At 40.2% G+C, this 23,650-nt stretch overlaps 1 protein-coding gene across 2 annotated transcripts; it reads left to right on the top strand.

Moving 5' to 3' along the window:
- Positions 1 to 1,201: 1,201 nt before the first annotated feature.
- On the top strand, positions 1,202 to 13,340 carry fam120c (family with sequence similarity 120 member C). Of its 2 annotated transcripts, none has more exons than XM_063014914.1 (16): positions 1,202 to 2,577; positions 4,949 to 5,195; positions 5,305 to 5,387; positions 5,475 to 5,603; positions 6,224 to 6,326; positions 6,910 to 6,983; positions 7,070 to 7,341; positions 7,556 to 7,802; positions 10,046 to 10,217; positions 10,414 to 10,663; positions 10,765 to 10,879; positions 11,522 to 11,731; positions 11,849 to 12,065; positions 12,174 to 12,309; positions 12,413 to 12,470; positions 12,962 to 13,340. In XM_063014914.1, exons 1-16 carry the CDS (start codon positions 2,023 to 2,025, stop codon positions 13,241 to 13,243), a joined length of 3,150 nt encoding a protein of 1,049 aa, XP_062870984.1. In that variant the 5' UTR covers positions 1,202 to 2,022; the 3' UTR covers positions 13,244 to 13,340. The 2 variants fall into 2 exon arrangements, with proteins under 2 accessions (XP_062870984.1, XP_062870983.1); XM_063014913.1 differs by having other exon boundaries at positions 1,203 to 2,577; positions 12,410 to 12,470.
- The last annotated feature ends 10,310 nt before the right edge of the window (positions 13,341 to 23,650 follow it).

Raw genomic sequence — 23,650 nt, 5'->3', positions numbered from 1 at the left:
CAGTGACTTCAGACTCGACTCGGAAAAAATGACTTGTGGACAGTAAAAAAGCCAGCAACATTAGTTACCTATGACAATTTTATATATATCATCCGACATCATTCTGATCGTAAAACGCTTGATTGGCTTTCTAACGAGTTAATGTTTTATTTCACAACCGGGAAAAGTTTGGAGGTTTTTTATTATAAGCACATTTACAAAATAACGGATTATATTCCTAATGGGACAACATACGCTTATAAATTTAATAGCATCTGGAACAACAGAAGCTAAGACAAGCAGTGGTTGTGGATATTTTGCTGTGTTTTGGATTTTGGCCGCTGTGCCGTAATTTGCAGTGAAAACAAAATGTCAGTTTAAGCTTTTAACTGGTACCTAGGAAAGTAAAGACACTAAATAAAACGGCAAAATACAGTCGCTAATCTTTTTTTTTTTTTTTTATATAAACTTACATATTATTTGTTTATTTCTACGCTACATTTCCAATATATGTTTTGTGTATATTAGATCTGACTCGGCCTCTAGCCTAAAGACTTGTGACTTGACTCGGACTCTAGCCTAAAGACTCGTGACTTGACTCGGACTCTAGCCTAAAGACTCGTGACTTGACTCGGACTCTAGCCTAATGACTCGTCTCAGACTCGTATTTTGTGACTTGTGAACATCTCTGACTCAGACACAGGGAGAACATGCAAACTCCACACAGAAGGACCCGGACCACTCCACCTGGGGATCGAACCCAGGACCTTCTTGCTGTGTGCTATCTAATGAGTCACCTTGCCGCCCTCATACAGGAATAATACGAGCCTTGTAAACAGTGAAGTCTAGTTTAAGAATATAGTTTAGTTTGAGTAAAGGCCCAAAATGTAGGGTGTGGAATGGGTCAGTCACCCCTGCAAGTGGTTCTAAGTGATTTTTTAATTTCTCAGCAATATAAGCACAACGTAAACAAGCTAAACTCCTCTCAAATATTGACCAGAGGAAGGTATTTTTCGAATACAGTATCGCCTGTACATGTAATATGGGTCACTGGACAAGATGTTGGTAGTTGTAGTCTAATTCGAGTTCTTCGTGTAGTCATTATGGAACCAAAAACTACATCTCCCAGCCCTGCACGCAGCTAACTCCTCCCACTTTTCCTCTACGTGCGCTCCGCCTACTAGCTGGACCGCAGGGAAGTCGCAAGATGGCCGACGTTGCTTGAAAGTCCGTTCCTCTCCTCAGTATGAAGTTGTGCATGAACTAGAGAGTGAGGGAGCTAGCGTCGGAGTTTAGTTTTTGTTTTATTTTAGTTCTTTTTACTTTGTTTTTTTGGTTCGTTTACCCGTCCATTTCATCCCGAAGCGTCTGTCTCGAGTTGTTGTAGACCAATTGAGTCGATAGTCAAGACCGGGCTAGTAAGCTAGCTGATGTTAGCTGCGAAGCTGCAGCTTTAGGTTCGGTTTTTTTTTTTTTAGCTCGCTACTTGGACACTTGTGACTCTTTTTAATCCGACCTAATATATATATAATTTTAGAATTGTAATTATAGGTTCGTGAAACTCATTTTAACAATTTAATGGCACTTCTATAGTGTTGAGTTTAGTTCGTGTACGGCTAGTGTATTAGCATGTAGGATTATATACTGGACATTAATATAACCGACACCGATAGTAGCGCGTGCCCGCTGCTACCCGCACTGTTATCATTGGTAATGATTTTACTTTGGGTGACATTTTAATTCAAATTAAACCTTGACCTGCAAATCGGTTTAGTGTTGCGATCGTAACAACGGTGTAAGAATGGATGCACTTTGCACGTAATCGATGAATATAAAATATAGCATCATTCACTAGAGTTGTATCGGTTTAAATAATATATCCACAAGACACGTGATACTGGTTGCACATTATTCTACTGTTCTCCATTAGCCAGGAAAAAAAACAACACCGATTTAATATACCAATTTATAAAATACTAGTGTGCACATCTACCGCACGACACGCCTCGTTGTGAGACATAAACAAGACCGAAGTAGGAAAATATGGGAGTTCAGGGCTTTCAGGAGTACTTGGAAAAGCGCTGCCCGGGCGCCTCGGTTCCAGTCGATCTGCTCAAACTGGGCCGAACCGCGGCCCGAAATGCTCCGCACCACCACCACCACCATCATCATCCTCCTCCTCATCATCACCACCACCACCACCACCACCATCCGAACGCACTGCCCGCGCCTCCGCCTCCACCACCGCCGGCGCGCATCTTGGTGGACGCAGACTCGGGCCTACAGCGCCTCTATGGCGGCTACCAGACCGACTGGGTGTGTGGCGGGGAGTGGAACGCCATGCTCGGCTACCTGGCAGCGCTGTCGCAGGCCTGTCTGTACCAGGGCGGCCTGGAGCTGGTCGTGGCCTTTAACGGCACGCTGGGAAAGGAACGCTGGCCCGAGTGGGCGCGCCGTGCTCAGGCCCACAGGCAGACAGCACAGCTCATCGTCAACCACGTGGGCAGCAAAGGCACACCGCCCCCACGCGCCTGGTTTCTGCCACCCGCCTGCCTCAGCCACTGCGTGCGCCTCGCCATGTTCCGTTTCCGCGTGCGGGTGAGTGCCACTCTTTTGGACTGACACCTGAATGCCATAGTTGCTAGTGTGCCAGTCGTCCTAATATAGTGTTTAACATGGGTCACGTGGGTGGGGTTGGCGTTTGAGTGGCTGTGGGATGAGAAAGTGTGTTTCATGTGTGACTGGGTATATACATGTATACACATACATACATATTAACCCTTCCAGAACTGTGATTTGTTCATTTTATTTAACAGAAGTACACAGAACAACACTGTTTTATTGACCTACATTGAAAAACATTTATTTTTCCCACTGACCAACTTCATTGTATTGTAATATGATCACTTAGAACTTGGTGCATGCAACAGTATCACATCACTTTTCCTATTAATTCAACCTTTAATCATTTGGGAATCTAGGATGCTCCAATTGTTGCAGTTTTGCAAGTTGTATTTTTGTCCATTCCTCATTAATACAAGACTGAAACTGCTCAAAGGTCTGAGTTTGGTGTTGTCTGATGCACCTTGCATTTTCAATATAGAGTCCCAGAGCCATAGTAATTGGCTTGGCAACACTTTTCAGATTTTAAGGTAGATTTCAAAACCTTTGATTTGCATCTGTATTTGAAAATCTTGGCATCATGTGCTGATGTTTGAGACCTAGCCTGACCGCTTCTATTTATGTGATAAGATTCAACAGGTCTGGCAAAACCCAACTTTCAGTTGAGTTTGGTTTACTGCTTGATTAGTTGCAAAGGGGTCAGTTTTTTTCACAATGGGCTGAAGGTAGGGCTGAACATTTGTTTTCATTAAATGAAATAATCAAAAAGTGTGTTCATTTGGCTTATCATTGTGTAATCAAAAGCAGGTTTGACCTAAAACGTATACCTGTGACAGATATGCAAAAATAGAGTGCAAATATAGTTCTACAGCACTGTATTTAGTTATATCTATCAAATATATTCTGTAAACTGTCACAATTAGTGCTGATTGTCTTCAATGATCTGTGCAAAACTGAGCAGAATAGTGTATCTCAGTGTGTGTCTAAATATGGTGTTAAATTGTACTAGTACTGCTTTTAATACTATTAATAATAATAATTTTATGCATGCTATGCTGAAAACCTTACGTTTGTGACTAAGTCTATGTGGTCCTTGTTTTATGTGTTTAGGCGTTTATGTTTATCAGTTCATGTCAGACTGGCTTAAGGGCAACGGCGGGTCCAGAATTGACCTACTAAGAATTTACCTTCTTTAGCGACTAACTAAAGTTCACTCTGCATGTCGAACGAGTTACATTGCCAAAGCCATCGGTCATCCAGTATTTGAAAGGACAGTTAAACTTTAACCCGAGCTGAGATGGCTGTAACAAAGCTTCAGCTGATCCCAAAGGTGTTTAATTTGGCGTAATGTTATACAAATGGTTTTATACAAATGGTAACAGTGGGTTAGGGCAGACATAAAAACCTGAGTGACTTTTATAAGGGCCAAGTTGTTGTGACCAGACAACTGTGTAAAGTTCAGGCCAGTTAAAGTGCCCACACTTAATCTTGTACAATCTGGCAATCTGATCATATATGACCGTGGGAACAGACCTTGTCTGACCTTATCTACCCCAAACATGGTTGTTTGTGTGAATGCTTGGCCAGGTTAGTGGCTCATGCAAGTTCGAACACTTGGCAGTGGTGTGCTAGCATGTTAAGCTGTTAGGCTGTTAATTTTGTTTTAATAGTTATTTGGCATTCTTTTTTAATTAGGTAATTAACTAAGCCATTATTAGTTAACTGTTTCAATGACAGTAATGCTTTTCAATTTATTTTGCATGTTTCCAGTTTTCCCCCCTTTTATATCCCAATCTAGTCAATTCCAATTTCTGAATTAAATTCCTGGCACCTGCATAACCCTCTGACTGATAAAAGCCCTCCTCCTGGTGCTTGTGCAGGTATTTTGACCAGCTAGCAGATATAGTAGAAAAGTTAAAGAAAACAATGCCCATCTATTTAAAGGGAGGATATGATTGGTCACTTTGACTGTCATTTAAAATTGGCCAACGAGTTAGAAGCTAAACATTTGGTATGGTGATAGTAAACTTTTGCTATAGTAATGACATGTTAGTAATGGTTTTCCAGACCTGCACTGATCTTGATTTCAAAATAAAAACCGGAAACTCTATTAAATTTTAGTTATCATTTTAGCATGGTAAAATATCACAGGCTTTAGCTGTTTTTCTTTAAGGGTTTTTTCTGTAACTTTAGAACTTTCTTCTTATTTTATTAGCATTCTGAATTAAAGGTCTTAAACTGTGTGGCTTTCACAAAAATAGGTCTGAAAGTTATAAAGTTGGACTGTGGCTCTGTTCATTCTTGACCACAGAACACAAATATTATTGCTCCAATTCTTTTGCTGTAGGTGGTTCAGACCCTCGAGGACCATCACCAGGAGGTGCTGTCCCTGTACAGAGACTGTGGATTTCAGGGCCTGATTGCACAGGACTCGGAGTTTGCTCTATGCAATGTCCCGGCCTACTTCAGCTCCCACGCTCTCAAACTCTCCTGGAATGGGAAGAACCTGACCACTCACCAGTACCTGCTGCCTGAAGCTGCTCGCCAACTGGGCCTCAAAACCCAGCACCTTCCCATCTTTGCTTCCTTGCTTGGTAAGCGTGGTTTCACCACCCTGCAAGGTTTCACTGAAACATATGTTAGATTAGGGTACACATTTAGCTTGTTCTTAATGATCTTGACTAATCAGTGGATTTTATTTAGGAAACCATATTCTGCCTGATGAAGATCTGGCTGCCTTTCATTGGAGTTTATTGGGTCCAGAACACCCTCTTGCCTCCCTGAAGGTGCTGCTGTTTTTTAATTAAGATTTTGTTTATTGCTAAATTGAATAAACGCCGTTTATAGCCCTTTCTCTTATGTTTTTATTTTAGGTAAGGGCTCACCAGTTAGTCCTCCCACCTTGTGAGGTTGTGATTAAGGCTGTTTCAGAGTACGTTGCATCGATTAAAGACCTGGGAAACCTGGATGCTGTGGCCAGAGATGTGTTTAAACAGTCTCAGGTACATTAGTCTTCATTTTTGTCAATGTTAGAGAGACAAATAGGGTCATATGGTTTGCATGATGCAAATAATGCTACATGAATCTTGGGTTTGCAAATTAAAGCATTTAATTTCATAAAGATAACAATGAAGGCAATTTATTCTTACACTGGCCATGTGCATTTACACATGTTCATTTCTATGCTCTTGTGGACTTGCATAGAAATTAAGCACCTGCATCTTACTATTTATGGATATGAGGAGCTTTTTAATGGCACTGCAATTGTATTGAATTATTTATTTTAATGTTAAATATTTAGTTATGTTAATTATTTATTATAATTTTCACCATCTGCTTGTGTCATTTACATTCTCAATACCATGAAACCACCCAAATCCACGGTATTGTTTGACAAAGTTATCATACTGTGGAACCGTCCCTAGTTGATGCATTATAGTGTGCAGGTTAGCAGATTGGCATGAAATGTACATGACATACTTACATGGCATAAATATAACCCTATTAGCACCCTGTACTTACATTTGGTTTGTATGTTTAAAACTATCAAAGAAATCAAAATAGCAATGACATTTTGGAGCCAAGAAAGTGCATTCAATAAGATTTTGTTTGTTGTTTTTAGTCTCGGACCGAAGACAAAATCGAAAGATTTAAAAAGGCAGTGGAGTATTTTTCAGTGGCCAGTAAACCAAGACCTCTTTCAATGGGACCTTCTCCTTACCTCTGTAAGTATAACTCATGTGGATTACTAGGGTTGGATTAAATAACAGAAACCTGTAAATATGGTCAGGACAGCTTTAATATCTTATAAGGCTCTTATGGTCCTGATTGGTTTTTGATGGCATGTTGTATAGTTAAAAAAAAATAAAGTGGTTGCAAGATTTACTTAGGTTTAAATCTGCTGGTTTGGAAGGCCACTAAAGACATTTGACTATTCTGCTCATTGAATTACTCAGTAATTTACCAGTATAATGTGGGTATTACCATCTGGCACTCACTTTTTGACCTTTCTTGAACTCTTAATTGCCTCATGTTGCTTTAAGATCTCACCGATTGAAGTGCTTATTTTCAAGCTCGTTGACAGCTCATATATGCTCATACATAAAACAACTCCACTAATTGTAATTGTCACTCGACTTATTTATGTTGTTTCTGTTATTTTGTCCAGGAATGTCTTTTTTTCATTGGATGCTTTTCTAGTCCTGGATTTCCAATGTTTGTTGCAGAAGCATTGTCAACTGCAAATGTCAGACCTGCCTGTTATAGCTTCTCCTTTATAATCTGACCTTTCCTTGGCTTTGTTCACAGTGCCAGGTTTTGGGCCTGGACAGTTTGGGCCTCCTCCAGGCCACATGGCAACACTGCAGTCTGGGAAAGCCCAGGTAAATTTTAGTGTATTGTTTTTATATTCTAATTTTCTCTGTGTTGTTTTTGCTTTTTTTATTCTAATGAGATTGTTCCACTCCAGGTATCAGGTGTTAAGGTGCCTTATCCCAGTGGGTCCTACGGCCCTGGTTCAGCCTCTGGTCCTGCCCTTCTATATCAGAACCCGCCTCCTCCATTGCAGGAATGCAGTGATTCTCTTATTGGGAAAATGGGCTTTCCTGATTGGTCCGCTCCGTATGATTCCAATCAAGCTGGCAACCGACTGCCCAATCACCACACAGCTGTGCCGACGGGCACTTCCCCGTCGCCATCGTCTTCTTCAGATGGCGAAGACCAAAATGACACCAGCACTAAGTACGTTTTTTTTTTTTTAATCACCGCACCTATTTTTTTGTCTTAAATGGGCACCCATCAGTCTGTGAATGGTAGCAAAACAGTAAAAAGCATATATGGAACTAGAACATGATCATAACATTGGTGTATGTTTTGCATTTATATAGTAGTAACACCTTGTAATAAGCATTATTTTTATCAAATAAGTATTGACTAATTCATTTTTTTCCCTCAGTCATTTGGCCGATAAGTCCTCTAGATGGGAAGAGCCAGGTGGCCGTGGGGGCGGCGCCTCCGGTGATGGTCACCAAGGCAATGGAAGTGGGTCTTCAATTCCATCACTGCTGTCCATGGCAACACGAAGTCACATGGACATCACAACGCCACCTCTTCCACAGGTCAGCACTGAGGTGCTGCGAGTGGCAGAGCACAGACACAGGAGAGGACTCATGTACCCGCAGATTTATCACATCCTCACCAAGGTACTACAAGTTACCACATGTACCCCTTCAGTTTGTATTTTCTTTTCTTGGTCAGGCAGGTATTCTGGTCTGCTTTACAGTTAAGGGTGATTGCTGTGTTCAGAAACACTACAGTTTTGCACTTTTTAGTGCCAACTAGAGATAGGAAGAGGTATTTAGAGGTATTTTCCTGTCCATTTGTACATCTGAGTCTCGTGCTGTCTTCAAAAGGCGATTCAAGACCCACCTCTTTTCTAAGCACTTAGGCTGAGCGATAACATGCACTTACTAACCTTCAACAGCATCTAATTAAAACAAAAAATCCTCGTTCTAACAGAGTTTTAGCAGATTTGTATCCTTGGACTGTTGTCTATTTAAACTAGAGTATGAAAATGTTTACAGTGGGAGCTCTTCTGTAAGTCGCTCTGGATAGGAGCGTCTGCTAAATGTGAGAAATTGTAAATGTAAATATTTATGGAACCATCTGATACAGTGGCTTGCAAAAGTATTCATACCCCTTGAACTTTTCCATATTTTGTCACATTACAACCACAAACATAAATATATTTCACTGGAATTTAATGTGAAAGACCAACACAAAGTGGTATACAATTGTGAAGTGGAAGGAAAATTATACATGATTCAAAACATTTTTTACAAATAAAAAACTGAAAAGTGCGATGTGCAAAAGTATCCAGCCCCCTTTTCTCTGAGTGCAACCAATTGCATTCAGAAGTTGCCTGATGACTGCTAATGACTAAAAAGAGTCCACCTGTGTGTAATCTAATCTCAGTACAAATACAGCTGCTCCGTGACGGCCTCAGAGGTCGGTTAAGAGAATATTGGGGAGTAAACAGCATTATGAACTCCAAAGAACACACCAGACAGGTCAGGAATAAGGTTGTGGAGAAGTTTAAAGCAGGCTTAGGCTATAAAAAGATTTCCCAAGCTTTGAACATCTCACGGAGCACTGTTCAATCCATTATCCGGAAATGGAAAGAGTATGGCACAACTGTAAACCTACCAAGACAAGGCCGTCCACCTAAACTTACAGGCCGAACAAGGAGAGCACTGATCAGAGATGCAGCCAAGAGGCCCATGGTGACTCTGGACGAAATGCAGAGATCCACAGCTCAGGTGGGGGAATCTGTCCACAGGACAACTATTAGTCGTGCACTGCACAAATGTGGTCTTTATGGAAGAGTGGCAAGAAGAAAGCCATTGTTAAAAGAAAACCATAAAAAGTCCCGTTTGCAGTTTGCCAGAAGCCATGTTTGGGACACAGCAAACATGTGGAACAAGGTGCTTTGGTCAGATGAGACCAAAATTTAACTTTTTGACCTAAATGCAAAACGCTATGTGTGGCGGAGAATTAACACTGCACATCACTCTGAACACACCATCCCCACTGTCAAATATGGTGGTGGCAGCATCATGCTCTGGGGCTGCTTCTCTTCAGCAGGGACAGGGAAGTTGGTCAAAGTTGATGGGAAGATGGATGGAGCCAAATACAGGGCAATCTTGGAAGAAAACCTGTTGGAGTCTGCAAAAGACTTGAGACTGGGGCGGAGGTTCACCTTCCAGCAGGACAACGACCCTAAACATAAAGCCAGGGCTACAATGGAATGGTTTAAAACAAAACATATTCATGTGTTAGAATGGCCCAGTCAAAGTCCAGACCTAAACCCAATCGAGAATTTGTGGCAAGATCTGAAAACTGCTGTTCACAAACGCTCTCCATCTAATCTGACTGAGCTTGAGCTGTTTTGCAAAGAAGAATGGGCAAAAATGTCAGTCACTAGATGTGCAAAGCTGGTGGAGACATACCCTAAAAGACTCGCAGCTGTAATTGCAGCAAAAGGTGGTTCCACAAAGTATTGACTCAGGGGGGCTATATACTTTTGCACACCGCACTTTTCAGTTTTTTATTTGTAAAAAATGTTTTGAATCATGTATAACTTTCGTTCCACTTCACAATTGTATACCACTTTGTGTTGGTCTTTCACATTAAATTCCAGTGAAATATATTTGTTTGTGGTTGTAATGTGACAAAATATGGAAAAGTTCAAGGGGTATGAATACTTTTGCAAGCCACTGTATTTTGCATATCTGTTGTCCTTTGATGTTACTATGTACATCTACTGTGTAAAACCTCCTTAAATTCTTATTTAGATTATACAGATTGTGATTTAACAGTAGCACTTCGGTAAATGATCCGAGTCTGCTAACCTTCCTGCTTCTGTCTCTTGTGTGTCACTTCTCAGGGAGAAATGAAGATGCCAGTGTGTATAGAGGATGAGTGTAATCCTGACCTGCCTCCTGCTTCTTTGCTGTTCCGCTCAGCACGGCAGTATGGCTACGGTGTGCTGTTTAGCCTGGCTGAGACCCAGAGGCGATTGGAGAGACTGGCCATGCGCAAGCGCATTCCACTAGAGGGTGAGTGCATGTATTGAACCAACAAGGCTTAAGAACTATCAGTGATTTATTTTGGTTGGATCATCCCTAATTAATCCCAAAGCCATTTAGTCATTACTACAAAACTACAAAAATGAGCAAAGAAGTGGCCAATGCCTGTTGTGTTTTCATGACCTCATCTCTTTTTTGTGTTGTGTTTTTTATATTGCCTCCATAGTTCCCCCAGTGATTATTAAGGAGTGGTGTGCCAGTAAAGCCAAGTCTGCCCTGACCCCTGAGCTTGTTCCAGCTCTGTGTTTCCGTGAATGGACCTGTCCAAATCTAAGGCGTCTGTGGTTAGGCCGGGCATCCGAAGACCGAAGCCGCCGCACAAGGGCTTTCCTGGCCTGCATGAGATCGGACTGTCCTGCGCTGCTTAACCCAGCCTGTGTGCCATCACACCTGCTGCTCATGTGCTGTGTACTCAGGTATGAAAGTTAGAGAACATAAGGTATACAGCAGAAAAATATTCATATATAGTATATTGATAATACAGGTTGGGCTAAGAGATCTGTGTGCCTGTATACAGGTATATGATGCAGTGGCCAGGTGGTCGTATTCTCCAACGCCACGAGCTTGATGCCTTTTTGGCTCAAGCGGTCTCCAACCAGCTTTATGAGCCTGATCAACTGCAGGAACTTAAGGTAGTCGGCCAGGAATGCAAACATACTGATGCTGTACAGTTACAATAACAGAAGTATGCTGGGTGCCTGACAGTGCTTCCAGCATGAGGCATTTTCTGCTGTATAAGGCTGCACATGGGGTAGAGAATGACTACTGATTCTCACGTACCACACAATGTATTAAGACGTGTACTAAATTCGTTTTCCAGCAATTTCTCCCCTTTTGGCTGCTTATGTATTTAAGGATTGCCACAGCAGATCATTCTGGTCTGTGCAGTTTTACGCCAGATGCCCTTTCTGACACAACCCTAATTTGTCTGGGCTTGGGACCGACACTGAGAGCGCACTGACAATTTCTTCGCAAAGACTAGACTGTTTGGCCAACCCCAAACCCCCCACCGTCCTTAGACGTAGCCAGTCTTGTCTGTGTAGATGCCCAGTCGGCCGATTGATTACATGTCAAGCTCTTTGTAATCATCCACTGCTGGTGATAGCCCCTTGACAAATCAATAAGTTGCATTGTTGCAGTTAGTGCTATAGGCCAGTTGTGCGGCAGAGACATGAACCAGGGTCACTGCAGTGGTTGCTTAGCACCACTGCTATACTTCTTTTCTGTTTGTCCAGCCGTAACCTGCATCTGTCTTCAATCCTGCATGTCATTAGGTGGAGAAAGTGGATAATCGTGGGGTGCAGCTGGCCTCTCTCTTCATGAGCGGTGTGGATACTGCCCTGTTTGTAAATGATGTTTGCGGCCAGCCGCTGCCCTGGGACCACTGCTGCCCATGGGGCTTCTTTGATGGCAAGTTGTTTCAGAGTAAACTGGCCAAGGCTACCAGAGACAGAGCCTCCCTGTTGGAAATGTGTGAAGGCCAGGTAAACATACCACGCTGTTTTTTTAACCTCACGTATACTAAGGGGTAATCCTTTGCAGCTGTTGAATAACATGATTATCACTTAATTTCTTTATGATTACTTTCTCTTGTCTGGCAGGAGGAACTGGTGTCTCGTGTAGAGAAGATGAGGCAGGCTATTCTAGAGGGCATCAACCTGTCCCGGCCACCTCCACCACCTCCACCACTGCCACCCCCAGCCTTCCTGTCTCCTGCCATGGTGCCACCGTTCTACCCTATGCACCCTCTGTACCCACCTCGTCCCCTAGGCGCCATGCCTCCTCCGCATCACCAGCACAGACCAAGAGCCTTCCCAGGTCAGATTTCCTTTACACACTGGTGTCTGTCTGCACAACAATAATTAATGTGAATAGTGCACTGTTCAGTGTTTGTTTTTTTTGACTCTGTACAATTTGCTCACTTAGGCATTCAGTCAATTCCTCCACAAGGTGGCAAGCTGGAGATTGCTGGCATGGTTGTTGGACAGTGGGCTGGAAACAAACCGATGCGTGGCAGAGGAGGGTTTAACATGCAGGTGGTATCAGTGGGAGGTGGAAAAGGGTAAGTCATGTTTAGACCAAACAGTTGTGTTGGTGGATGTCAGTTTGTAGTGGTTCTGTCAAGAAATGGGCTTTTATATATACTTATTCCATGTATCCAGCAGGGTTAGAGAAGTGATATCCAAAGGAAGGGGAGGGAAGAAAACAAACAATCGTTCACAGGTAATTCACATTTGTTTTGTAGTCAGCTTGACAAATGTAACAGCATTAAACGGTCAGCTGTAAACTTCTTAAAATGAAACTTATTGAAACATTTGCTCAGTGCCTTCAGCAAGACTTAGAAAGAAATCACTTACTACATGATGATGTGTGTAATATATACTGGGAATGCTTGGCCCATGTGCATCACTTTTTTTTTTAAATGGTTTTAACCAACGGCTAACAAAAAAGCTAGTAAGTGTCTTTTAAGAGATTTATAATTCAGAGTACTAAAGCTGTAGCTCACTACAAATACACTGTAATACATAATACATGTTTTACTCCTGTATCACAGTAGCAAGTTATCAGAAATCACCATTTTTACTGCTACTCCATAGGTAAATTAGCAATAAATAGCCTGTCTGGTTTCATCTAGCCCTTAAAAGAGTGTTTGTGTGATGTAATAAACTGGAATTTTGTTAAGCTGTATTTTAATCATGCTGTTTTTCCTATAGAATCTCTCTTCCTCGCCCACCTCCTCCAGCCCCCCGAAACTGGCAGAGGAACTCAAAACATTGGGGCATTCCAACGAGAGAGCCGGGGGTGCATCCCAGCAGCTGAACGGCAGCTCATCAGGAAGCGCCGCCGGCCACCCCGTTGACCTACCACCACTGGCCCAGCCAATCCAGTGTGCCTTAGCCAGCAGAGACAGCCAATCAGGAGACGGGGTGGAGGTAGAGGCCCCGTGTTGCCTTGACGATTGCTCGTCAGACGGTGCACTACAGAAAGAGGAGTAATGACATCCTATAGTGTAATGAGAATGATTGAGTTGAGAGGGAATGTTTCGAGTTTGACTGCCTTTTCCTTGCAAAACATGATCATTAGGGCACAGTAGCCACTTTGTGTTGTCATGAGAATAATTTATGATGTTACACTTGCTGGAAACTATAGATGGACAGTGTGGTAGGAGTGCGGTCTGTGTCACCTTAACTGTAGGTTCTGATTTATAACCGAGCAGAATTATAAATCACAACCTCAATTGCACATTGCACTGAATCGTTTTGATTCTGGATCTCAGCCTTTCCACTGCCCCATCAGGGTTGTAGCATTGTGACAAGCTCTCAGTCTTTTCACCTTTCTAACATTTCTTTTTAAACACCTTAGAATTTTGGTATATTTGTATGATTGCCTAAATGGTTACCATAGGCCCTTCTTCAGAGTATATTCACATTTAACCCACATTAACATACAGCCAGTCCCGAGCAGCATATTTACCCAGATATAGTCTCTCAACTTTTTGTAGTTTGTTTTTAGAAGTCAGTCTATTATGCTTATATCATTTTGTGATGATGTTGTGAATCACTCTGGCTTTGCTGGGTTATTCCTTCATGGCTTCTCCTCCTCACTTTGCATATTCAGTTAGAGCTATAAATCAAGTAACATTAACCTGCTAGAAAGTAAAAATATCGTAGTATTAGTAGCTTTTGACATTTTCCATTCATTTGAATTGCATAAGAGTACAGAAATACATTTAGCTTAGTAGAAATGTTAAAGGCATTAGCAACAGTTCAGTCATTTTTTCAGTAGCTACATATCCTATAAGATATTAATTTTAATGTTATGTTTAATATCTAATGAGTTCATTATTATTACTGAAGCAAAAGGCCTGTCTCTAGTTGAGTTATAGTTATTGAAGGGGGGTTCCCTGGTGAACCCGACCTGCCACGATTTATCCCTGACCAGGATAAAGCAGCTGAAAATTTTTTTTAATGAATTATTTTCTCCAGGGTGGAAAAAGAGCTTTTTATATTTTGATTACTAGACTGTCAGATTGCATTAACTTACTGCAAAAGTGTTTAGCAGTATATAAATATTTATTTATTTCTATTCCACCACTTGCATATGATCCAATGTCCTTCTGACATGTTGTACATGTAAATGATCACAATAACTTACTGGGCTTTCATCAAGTTTCTTATCTGTCCTAAACCCTCATGTAGTTTTAATCCCATTTTAATGATAAAGCAATGACTGTTGGCTCAGTATTGATAATCCGATGCTGATTTTCAGTGCTGATTTTCACAGATTAAAAATCTGATAAGCAGCCTTTAGGACCATATTGGCCTTGGTTTGAGAGATTGAATAGTGTAAAATCTACCTGCTATATAGCCCACAGGTTTTAAATCATACCTACTGTAGTTATATGTCCAATGTATCTTCAACACGAAGAAATTAACTCTCATACCTTAAGTGTGACAGAACCACAATTACAGTGCAAGTCTAAAAGCCTTTTGTTTACAGTATGTTGCTTTGATTGATTGGCAAAGTGTAGGATAGGAGGGCATTGGTTCAAACTTGTACTGCATTGCATTTGCGGTAAATTGTTGTAACATGACAGTCTACCTAATTAGAAGTACATATTTTAAAGCTCTGTTTTGATTTGTTCTACCCTGGGTGGGGAACCTACACATTTCTGTGCAATTCATTGTCAATCTTGTTAACGCTGTTTGCCTGAACCAGGCTAATCTGTGGTTTTAAATTTGTGCAGTTATGCAGCACATCATAAGGGTCTATTTAAGACCGAGAAAAAAACCCTGCAGGTCTGCGTGTCTGTGCTAATTGCTTCATTCACATGCAGTCAAAATCCTCCTACTGTAGTACTAAGCTGTACTGTGCTGTGTGACTGCCAGTGTAACAGTCAGGAATAGTTCTGCTTTGCTAGCTCCACACTCAATAGCTCTTTCATTCATCTAGTCTTCTTTTAGACTATCTTTTGTTCTGGTTGCTGTTTTGGGTCTCATGATCTGTATTCAACATATAGCGCTTATGAAAAACCATTACTAGAGCTGCTTAAATGGTTTTAAGTTTCTATTACTTATGAAAGCACCTTAATTACCAGAATTGTAGATATGCAAGCCCCAAAACCAAACCGATACACAAATGCCCTTGGAACTTGATTGTATTCTGTCTAACATAGCACTTATTTATGCTTATGATATGAGCATAGTACTCTGTGGCTACAGTCATACAGTAATTTAGAGATGGAAGAACCATAATTCTTTAGATGGGGAAAAGCTTCTTGTCCTCCATGGTAATGTTACAATGCATGTTGTCATGCCATTGTATGTTTGGTGACTGTCCAAGGAGATTGTGCACTTTTTCCAGAGAGCACTTTTTTTTCAAAAGCAAACTGACGAAGAAAATCCAACTAAAGAGAAAATGACATGCTCTGGATTTTAACCATGATTTGACACTTTTACTTAAGGGAAATAGAAATCCTCACTCCCGTGGATATGTTTGATGATTGAAGTTCTTACATTTGTATTTAAATACTATTTAACCCATGAACTGCCATAAGCCTTATATGGGGATCATGTACTTTAACCCGTTTGGTTACGCCATCTGTCAGTCACTTAGAAAAACAGGACATTCACATGTTCCAACAGAAAAAAAATTGGCAGTTAATGGGTTAAATACACAAAATACACTAGAGAGACTTTATGATCTATAATTCTAATTGAAAATCATTAGGATTCAGTTTTGTTAGTCTGTGCAGATGTCAGTAATGCAACTTGTTTTGTTAGAATATGGATAAACGATAAACCATCACCACAGTATCGGCACAGTTATGTTTCCATTATCACAAGTGCAAAGTATCAAAGAATGAAATATTTCGCTGTGTTATAGAATTACTTCCACTTTTGGAAACGCTGACTTAGACTTTTTACCAGCTTGGATATTTGAATTGTCAGCAGAAACCTTTTCTACATGGGTTTCACCATTGACAATGCTGTTTTGAGAGAATTTATCTGTACTGGACATACTACTACGATTATAGTAAATAATCTAGACCTTAGCATTACGAGCTGTGCACTCGTACAGTACCGTACTATACACATTAAACCAAAGTTCAACCTTTGGTTGCTGCAATCGATGTTGATGTTGAACATTTTAGCAGTGCTCATTCATGAGGGACAGAATTTCCATCATGAGTCACTTGAGCACTTGCTAACACCTACACACACATTCATTCATTTGTACCCACACAAAACACACTTACTTACCGTAGATCAGTTTTCACTTACTTCCCATTTAAGTAGATATAAATAAATGTTTCAGTAAGTTCTCCATGTCATAATATTGTTTGTAGAAAATCGTTAATGTTAAGTTTAGTTTCATTTAGTCTGAGAAATATTAACATAATGCATAGACACTCAAATTGACACACACACACAGATATATACACACACTTATACACATTTTCTTATAAAAATACACCAGTTAGTACATGAGAAAATGTAATGTTATTTAGTTTTTTATTTGTATTCGATATAGTTGATTACTTGTAAGCTTAATTAGTGATTTCAGATGTGTGGTTCCCAAGTTACCCTCTGCAAAGCTTCTTATATCTGGCTTTTGTGTATTCTCTTTTTGACTTTTCTAACCTCTTTCCTACTCGCCATTTTAATCAGACGTACATGAAGAATTCATTAAACACAGAGCAGATAAAATGTACAATATTCTACAGTATTAAGTATTGTTTAAAGCTTTATGTTCCGAGTATAAATTAGATCCGATTTTATCATACATGTTACTCTTTATCCTAATCCATCCTGTTCAGCCGGCGGTAATATAGAACATGAAATGAGTTATTAATGTACTTAACAGTTTGTTGCTGAATTAGGAATCCCCTTGTATACAAATACAGATGTACACTCAGTTTAAATTCTTCATTTTTCATGTATACTAACAAATACTAGTTTTTTAATCTACCTACGATTTCATGTTATAGGGTTGGCACAGTAACTAATACTTCAAAACCACCGGTTATGACAAGCTGTTGGCGAACGTTTTCATAATTGTAGATTTTTTTTTGTGTGTTTTTGTCATCTTTTAAGAACTTGACTTGCAGTAAAACAGAATGACTGTTACGTAACAGCTGTGTCAGACAGGCCAGCACACATACTGCAGCACACATACTTTATTTACAAGAGAAATTCAGTTTCTCAAAATGTATTTGCGATGATCCACTGTTCACTTTTCCAACAGTAATGCAAACAACGTCTCAAACATCTAGCCAGTTGTAGCACATAAGGTGGGCATGTCAGAATATGATTGGGCAGAATTATACAACCATTGTAAAACAATGCCATCCACTAACAAAAGCAAGGAAAGTTCAAAGATACTGCAGTCTTTTTTTAGTTGGCTGTACGGTTACCGTGTTTACCGTAAGGTTTTGAATGTGTCTTTAAATGTGTCTTGAGTTTTTCTGGTCTTTTCTTCGTCCACAGCTCTGTTGTGGACTTTCTTGCTTCTGCCTCAGTGTTGTTTCCTACACCGTTGTACCAACAGTAAGATTATATTAACAGTAATAATCACGCTTATAATCAGTTTGTATGAAATTGTAGCCAGAAGTTGGAAACGTTGAAATGTTTTAACCGTCGAACAAAAGAAAATCTAACCTAACCATCTTCGGTTTAAAATTGTAAAATTGTGTTTTTTCCTGCTATGTTTTAAATATTACTCCTTGATCATCGCAGTTAGTATTAAAATATGCTTAGCACGGCTAGATGTGTTTGAACTGTATTAATTACAGGTTTTCTTGTATGCTTGGATCAGACCACGTCACCATTAGGATCTAATTGTAGTCACCACACTAAATAATTTTAGCTCTTTAAATAATTGGTAAAGATCATTTAAATCCTAATCTATTTAATGTTGCGTGCTTGCACAAACAGAGAGCGTCGTCTCTGTTTATAAAAACCAAAGTGCATATTTCTTTCTAATTCCAATCATCATTAAGTTTCGGAAACCCATTCGTATAGAATTCAGTGATTAAGGTTATAACATATTTTGGATCCACTAAAATATTTAATGAAGGAATCATGATAGTTACATCTTTTTGGTGAAACGTGGCTGAATTGTGCATTGTTTTGCTTTTTTTCTCTCCTTTAATAATTAATAATTAGAATTCTTATAAAGCAGAGCCTTGATATGGTTAAATTCTAGCACCCTATCCAGTATCCCCATACACTTGTATCGTATTTGAGAAATGTAGCTTCAGCAGTAGTCACAGCTAAAGTAAATGTAAGCACGTAACTGTAAACAGGCTAAGACACACACACTAGTGTGAGTTCTGACCTGTTCATTCCTATAGACTTGTGTATGAATTTAGATTTGCTTTAAAACCGTTCCCTTTCTAACCCTTCACGTCACATGACCAGTCGTGTGCTTTCGTTGAACGGTGTTTTACGGCGTCCGCCCCGTTACCGAGAACAGCAGTGTGTTGTGTACAATGAGTCCAGTCTACCCTCCTCTTGCTGGATGAGTGCCCTCGTTTAATGCTTTTAGAGCATGTTTCTTCACCGTGCTTTACAGTTTTAAGTGAACAGCCAGCCCTGTGTGTAGGCAACACATTCTGTCGTCCGGTCCGTTCATCAGGACAAACACGTCGATGCATGCATGAAGGTCTCCAAAAGAACTCGTGTAGTGAAGGGTGAAACTCCATTATTATATTATTATTGCTGTTCTTGTTATGATCGTTATTAACAGTTTCTCATTTTAGTCAAAAAGAAAAGCACCAGGTTGTTTTGGAAAGAAACCTTTTTATTTGTCTTGCTGTTGCAGTCTGATTTCACGATGCATTGAGAAGAAGGCCAAAAGGCTGAGAGAAAGTTGGCAGTCATGTTTGTATGGTTGGAAAATGACTTACAGTGCTGAAATAAAATTTATTCTTTTAGTAAAAAAAAAAGACCTGGTCTGTTTCTTTTAAATTAATGATTTTTTTCTTTAATTTTCTATTTTCCCCCAATTTTCTCCCCAATCTAGTCGTGTCCAATTACCCTGATCGCATCCTCCACTGATTCAACCCTCCACCGCTGACTGAGTACGCTTCTCAACTGACACACGCCCCCTCCGACACCTGCACAAGTCGAGTTCATATATACCGATCAGCACTGTCCATGGAGAGCCACATCCTAATCATCATTATTCCTCAGCCCTGTGCAGGCGCCATCAATCAGCCAGCAGGGGTCATAATTGCACCAGTTATGAGGACCCATGATCCGGGTTGTCCCTAACCCTATGAACAACAGCCAATCGTTGTTCATGCAGCCACCCAGCCAAGTCGAGTGGCAGAGCTGAGTTTCGATACGATGTATTTGAAAGCCCAGCTATTTTTGTCAACAGACCAACAAACCTAAAACCAGATGAATAAGAACTATCAAAAGACCAAAGATTACAACAACTGGGTTATTATAGTAAACGTAAACTCTAACTCTAAAAATGAATATGCTTTTAGTGTATATATTTACTTTAATTATGAATCAGATTCCCCCCACCCCTCTCCCCCTGTGTATTTAGTAATGTAATTCATTTAAAAAAGATTTTTACCTCGTGGTACATATCAAAATAACATCTGTATAAATGCCAGGACACAGCAGAACATTGCCCCAGGTTCAGACATTTTAGTTAGATGTTTGACATTGAACTTGAACTGATAATACATGTTTTAACCTGTAACTACATGTCATGCATGTAACCAAAGAGTAAAACATGACATCAAATTCCTAATAAATAAATACATTTTTCCCAACAGACAACCTAGTGCTATGCCCTCCCCAGCTAAATGATTCAAATACACCTGGCCATTCATACGATGTAAAAGAACGCAGTCTAGACAGTGGGAAACGAACTTGTCTGTGCACTCTCAACGCTGGTCCCAAACAATGGTGACCTTTAGGATACTGGAGCAGCTGGGAAAAAATTCAAATGTTGACTTATTATAATTTAATATTTTTACTCTCAAATATTAGTTAATGTCAAAAAAACACTGACTAATTTGTTAAATATTTAGGCTTTTTATATTAAAGCAATAAACCACTCGAGACCGTGCGTTACTGCGATTTTATCACGGGGAAAGATGTTTTGGCACGACGTGAAACTGAGTGCCTAAAATGTCTTTGTTGTTCAATTTATAAATGTTTTTATTTACAAAAACACTTACAAAAAGCATTCTTCCGTGAAATCGGGTAGTCCGTTAACTAGGCAACATGAGGGTGAACATAACATTCGCAATAAACATTCCTCCACAAACACTATTACACTATTTCTTGGACGAAACACCCGCTTAATGATTAGGATTACTGTTTATATTAATCTGGACATTTCCATGTATAGTACATGACTTAAAATAGTGTTCAACCAAGTTTGTACTTTTTCTTTTCAGTGGCGTATTAATATGGAATGATGTGAGGTGGTCATAGGTGTGCGTATATCGGGGATTATACAACAGGTAGTTCCGACCTTACAATCTGATTGGTTGAGAAGCGTTCTAACAGCACGGCCTTTTCACACCACAACTGTATTACTCCGCTGACGCGTTGCCAGTAACGACAAGCTTCGTGCACACAAACGCGCACGCAGACGACTTTTTTTCCTGATTGCGTTTTAAATCCTTTATCTGATAAACAATCTAGCGCACTGTGTAGGGAACATTAATCAATTGTCTAATATATTGTCTAGTGCACTATGTAGTGAACATGAATGCGTTATCTGATACACAATCTAGTGCACTACGTAGGGAACATTAATGTGTTTGTAACGCGAACAGTTAGCTTAATAGCCCAGTTAACAGCTCCTAAGAGTTCTGTTCTCACCCATATCCTCTGGTGTGTGCAATATGTTTTTTATTTCTTTTTTTTCTCTTCGGAGGTTCTTGCCTTTTTCTTCTTGTTGTTTTTACCTCCCTGAAATGAGTTTTTGCAACTTGGGATGTCTGTTTTGTAGTGTTAAACTTTATATTCGTTGTGGAACTACTTTTTGGCGGAAGGTATTGTCAATATTAAAGCATATTTATTATGAAATTCAGGGCTTCTTTTATTTATTTTCTTTCTTTATTTTGTAAAAACTGTTGTATAAAAGCAATAGAACACTTGAGGTCGTGTGTTATCACGAATAACATCACGGCTGTGATTCGGTCGCAGGCACGAGCCGAAGTTATATTGCTTAATTTTACAACGACTTCGAACGCGGCTCAGCCAATCAGATTTTAGTACCGGAACTATCCGTTTTATAATAAGCTTTTGCCTTTCAAGTTTCTAAATAAGTGAAACCGCCAACTTACAAGTTTGAGAAAGTCAATTGACATTCTGTCGCCTTTTTCTTCTTTAAGTGGCAGAAAAATTCACATTTGGAATATGAAATACACACACACACACACACACACACACACACACATACAGCAAGAAGGTCCTGTGTTCAATTCCCAGGTGGAGCTGTCTGGGTCCCTTCTGTGCGAAGTTTGCATGTTCTCCTCCCACAGTCAAGTGGGACATGCAGGTGAGGTGAATTCGAGATAGAAAATTGTCCATGACTGTGTTTGACATTGAACTTGACCTGAGGAATCTTGTGTAACCAGTAATCACCTGTCCTGTCATGAATGTAACCAAAGTGTGTAAAACATGACGTTAAAATCTCAGTAAATGAATAAATCTGAGGTTATTTTGTGGTATTTTTGAGGTCACTAAACATGGAGTGAACATTAGTAGGTGCTGCGGTTAAATATGATGCGACCGGAGGAGATCTCGTTTAGCAGTGCTAGTCTCGCGATAACACCGGACTGGCTGACCTAGTAAGATGGCGAAGGCATGTTGAAGTCGCTGTGTCAGGTGAGGGACATCAGCCCATTTCCTTCATATAACAGAGATTTCGGTGCTTTACTGCGTTGTTTAGTTTTTTATTCGGTTATTTTGTGTTATGGTAAAGAGGAATGTTTTGTAAATATAGAATTTAAATGAACATATGTTGCGGCTACCCGCCATTTTTCATATTTAGTATTACTCATGCAGTTTAACCCATGGCAGTGATGTAGCAGTTTTTATGAGATATATAATAATGCACTATATGTACTATATCATCTTCTACAGAACATTATTATTACTTATTATTAGGCTATTCTTTGCTAGTGTGGGTGGGTCAAATGGTATCTGATATTTAGTATAGAAGGATAACATGAACTAGTATCACTTTTTATATATATATATATACATACCGATGAGCCATAACATTAAAACCACCTCCTTGTTTCTACACTCACTGTCCATTTTATCAGCTCCACTTACCATATAGAAGCACTTTATAGTTCTACAATTACTGACTGTAGTCCATCTGTTTCTCTACATACTTTTTTAGCCTGCTTTCACCCTGTTCTTCAATGTTCAGGACCCCCACAGAGCAGGTATTATTTGGGTGGTGGATAGGGTGGCCAGCCGTCCGGCTTTAGGTCGGACAGTCCGGTTTTTCAGCTGCCAGTCCTCCTCCCATGCGACGCTAGGACGGACACTTAAAAATCCTCCTTTTGGAGTGAACTGGTTACATTTTTGATCAATATTATATGTCATTGGCTCAGGTACATGTCAAAACGAATGCTCGCCCACCACTGTCCAATCGCAGAAGGTCCGCCCTCTAAATGCAAGTCTGTGATTGGGTGGTTGAATTTCGCCCGCCCGCTCTGTTCTGCATACACCTCTGCTTGAGTCAATTAGTAAACTTTTGGAGGCAGCGAGGAACAGACTTAAATATCAAAAGTAGACACAACATGGTGAGTAAAACAGTAATTTGTTATAGAATTCTTGCTTAAATTGGTCAAAAACTCTGTTATATGGGTTAGGGTTTCATTCTGTGTGTTGCAGTATCATGTCCCCCTGTTCTTGGTATGACGTCCTCCTTTTGGGGTGTAATGTCCTCCTTTTTGTGACTATGAATGTGGCCACCCTAGTGGTGGATCATTCTCAGCACTGCAGTGACACTGACATGGTGATGGTGTGTTAGTGTGTGTTGTGCTGGTATGAGTGGATCAGACACAGCAGTGCTGTTGGAGTTTTTAAATACCGTGTCCACTCACTGTCCACTCTATTAGACACTCATACCTAGTTGGTCCACCTTGTAGATGTAAAGTCAGAGACGATCACTCATCTATTGCTGCTGTTTGAGTTGGTCATCTTCCTGACCTTCATCAGTGGTCACAGTACGCTGCCCACGGGGAGCTGTTGGCTGGTTATTTTTGGTCGGTGGACTTTTCTCAGTCCAGCAGTGACAGTGAGGTGTTTAAAAACTCCATCAGCACTGCTGTGTCTGATCCACTCATACCAGCACAACACTCACTAACACACCAATTGCTCTTGGTAAGTGTCAATCAAATGAGT

This window comes from Trichomycterus rosablanca, chromosome 19 (assembly GCF_030014385.1).
Source record: "Trichomycterus rosablanca isolate fTriRos1 chromosome 19, fTriRos1.hap1, whole genome shotgun sequence".
NCBI classification, from domain to species: Eukaryota; Metazoa; Chordata; class Actinopteri; order Siluriformes; family Trichomycteridae; genus Trichomycterus; species Trichomycterus rosablanca.
Note: the sequence above shows the minus strand (reverse complement) of the source record. Positions and strands in the feature narration are given on the sequence as shown.

Excerpts from the sequence above, each read along its gene's own strand:
- fam120c (XM_063014913.1), top strand. The coding sequence starts at position 2,023 with ATGGGAGTTCAGGGCTTTCAGGAGTACTTGGAAAAGCGCTGCCCGGGC. Across the intron at positions 10,664-10,764 it reads CTCATGTGCTGTGTACTCAG|GTATATGATGCAGTGGCCAG; the intron begins GTATGAAAGTTA and ends GCCTGTATACAG. Across the intron at positions 12,066-12,173 it reads CAGACCAAGAGCCTTCCCAG|GCATTCAGTCAATTCCTCCA; the intron begins GTCAGATTTCCT and ends TTGCTCACTTAG.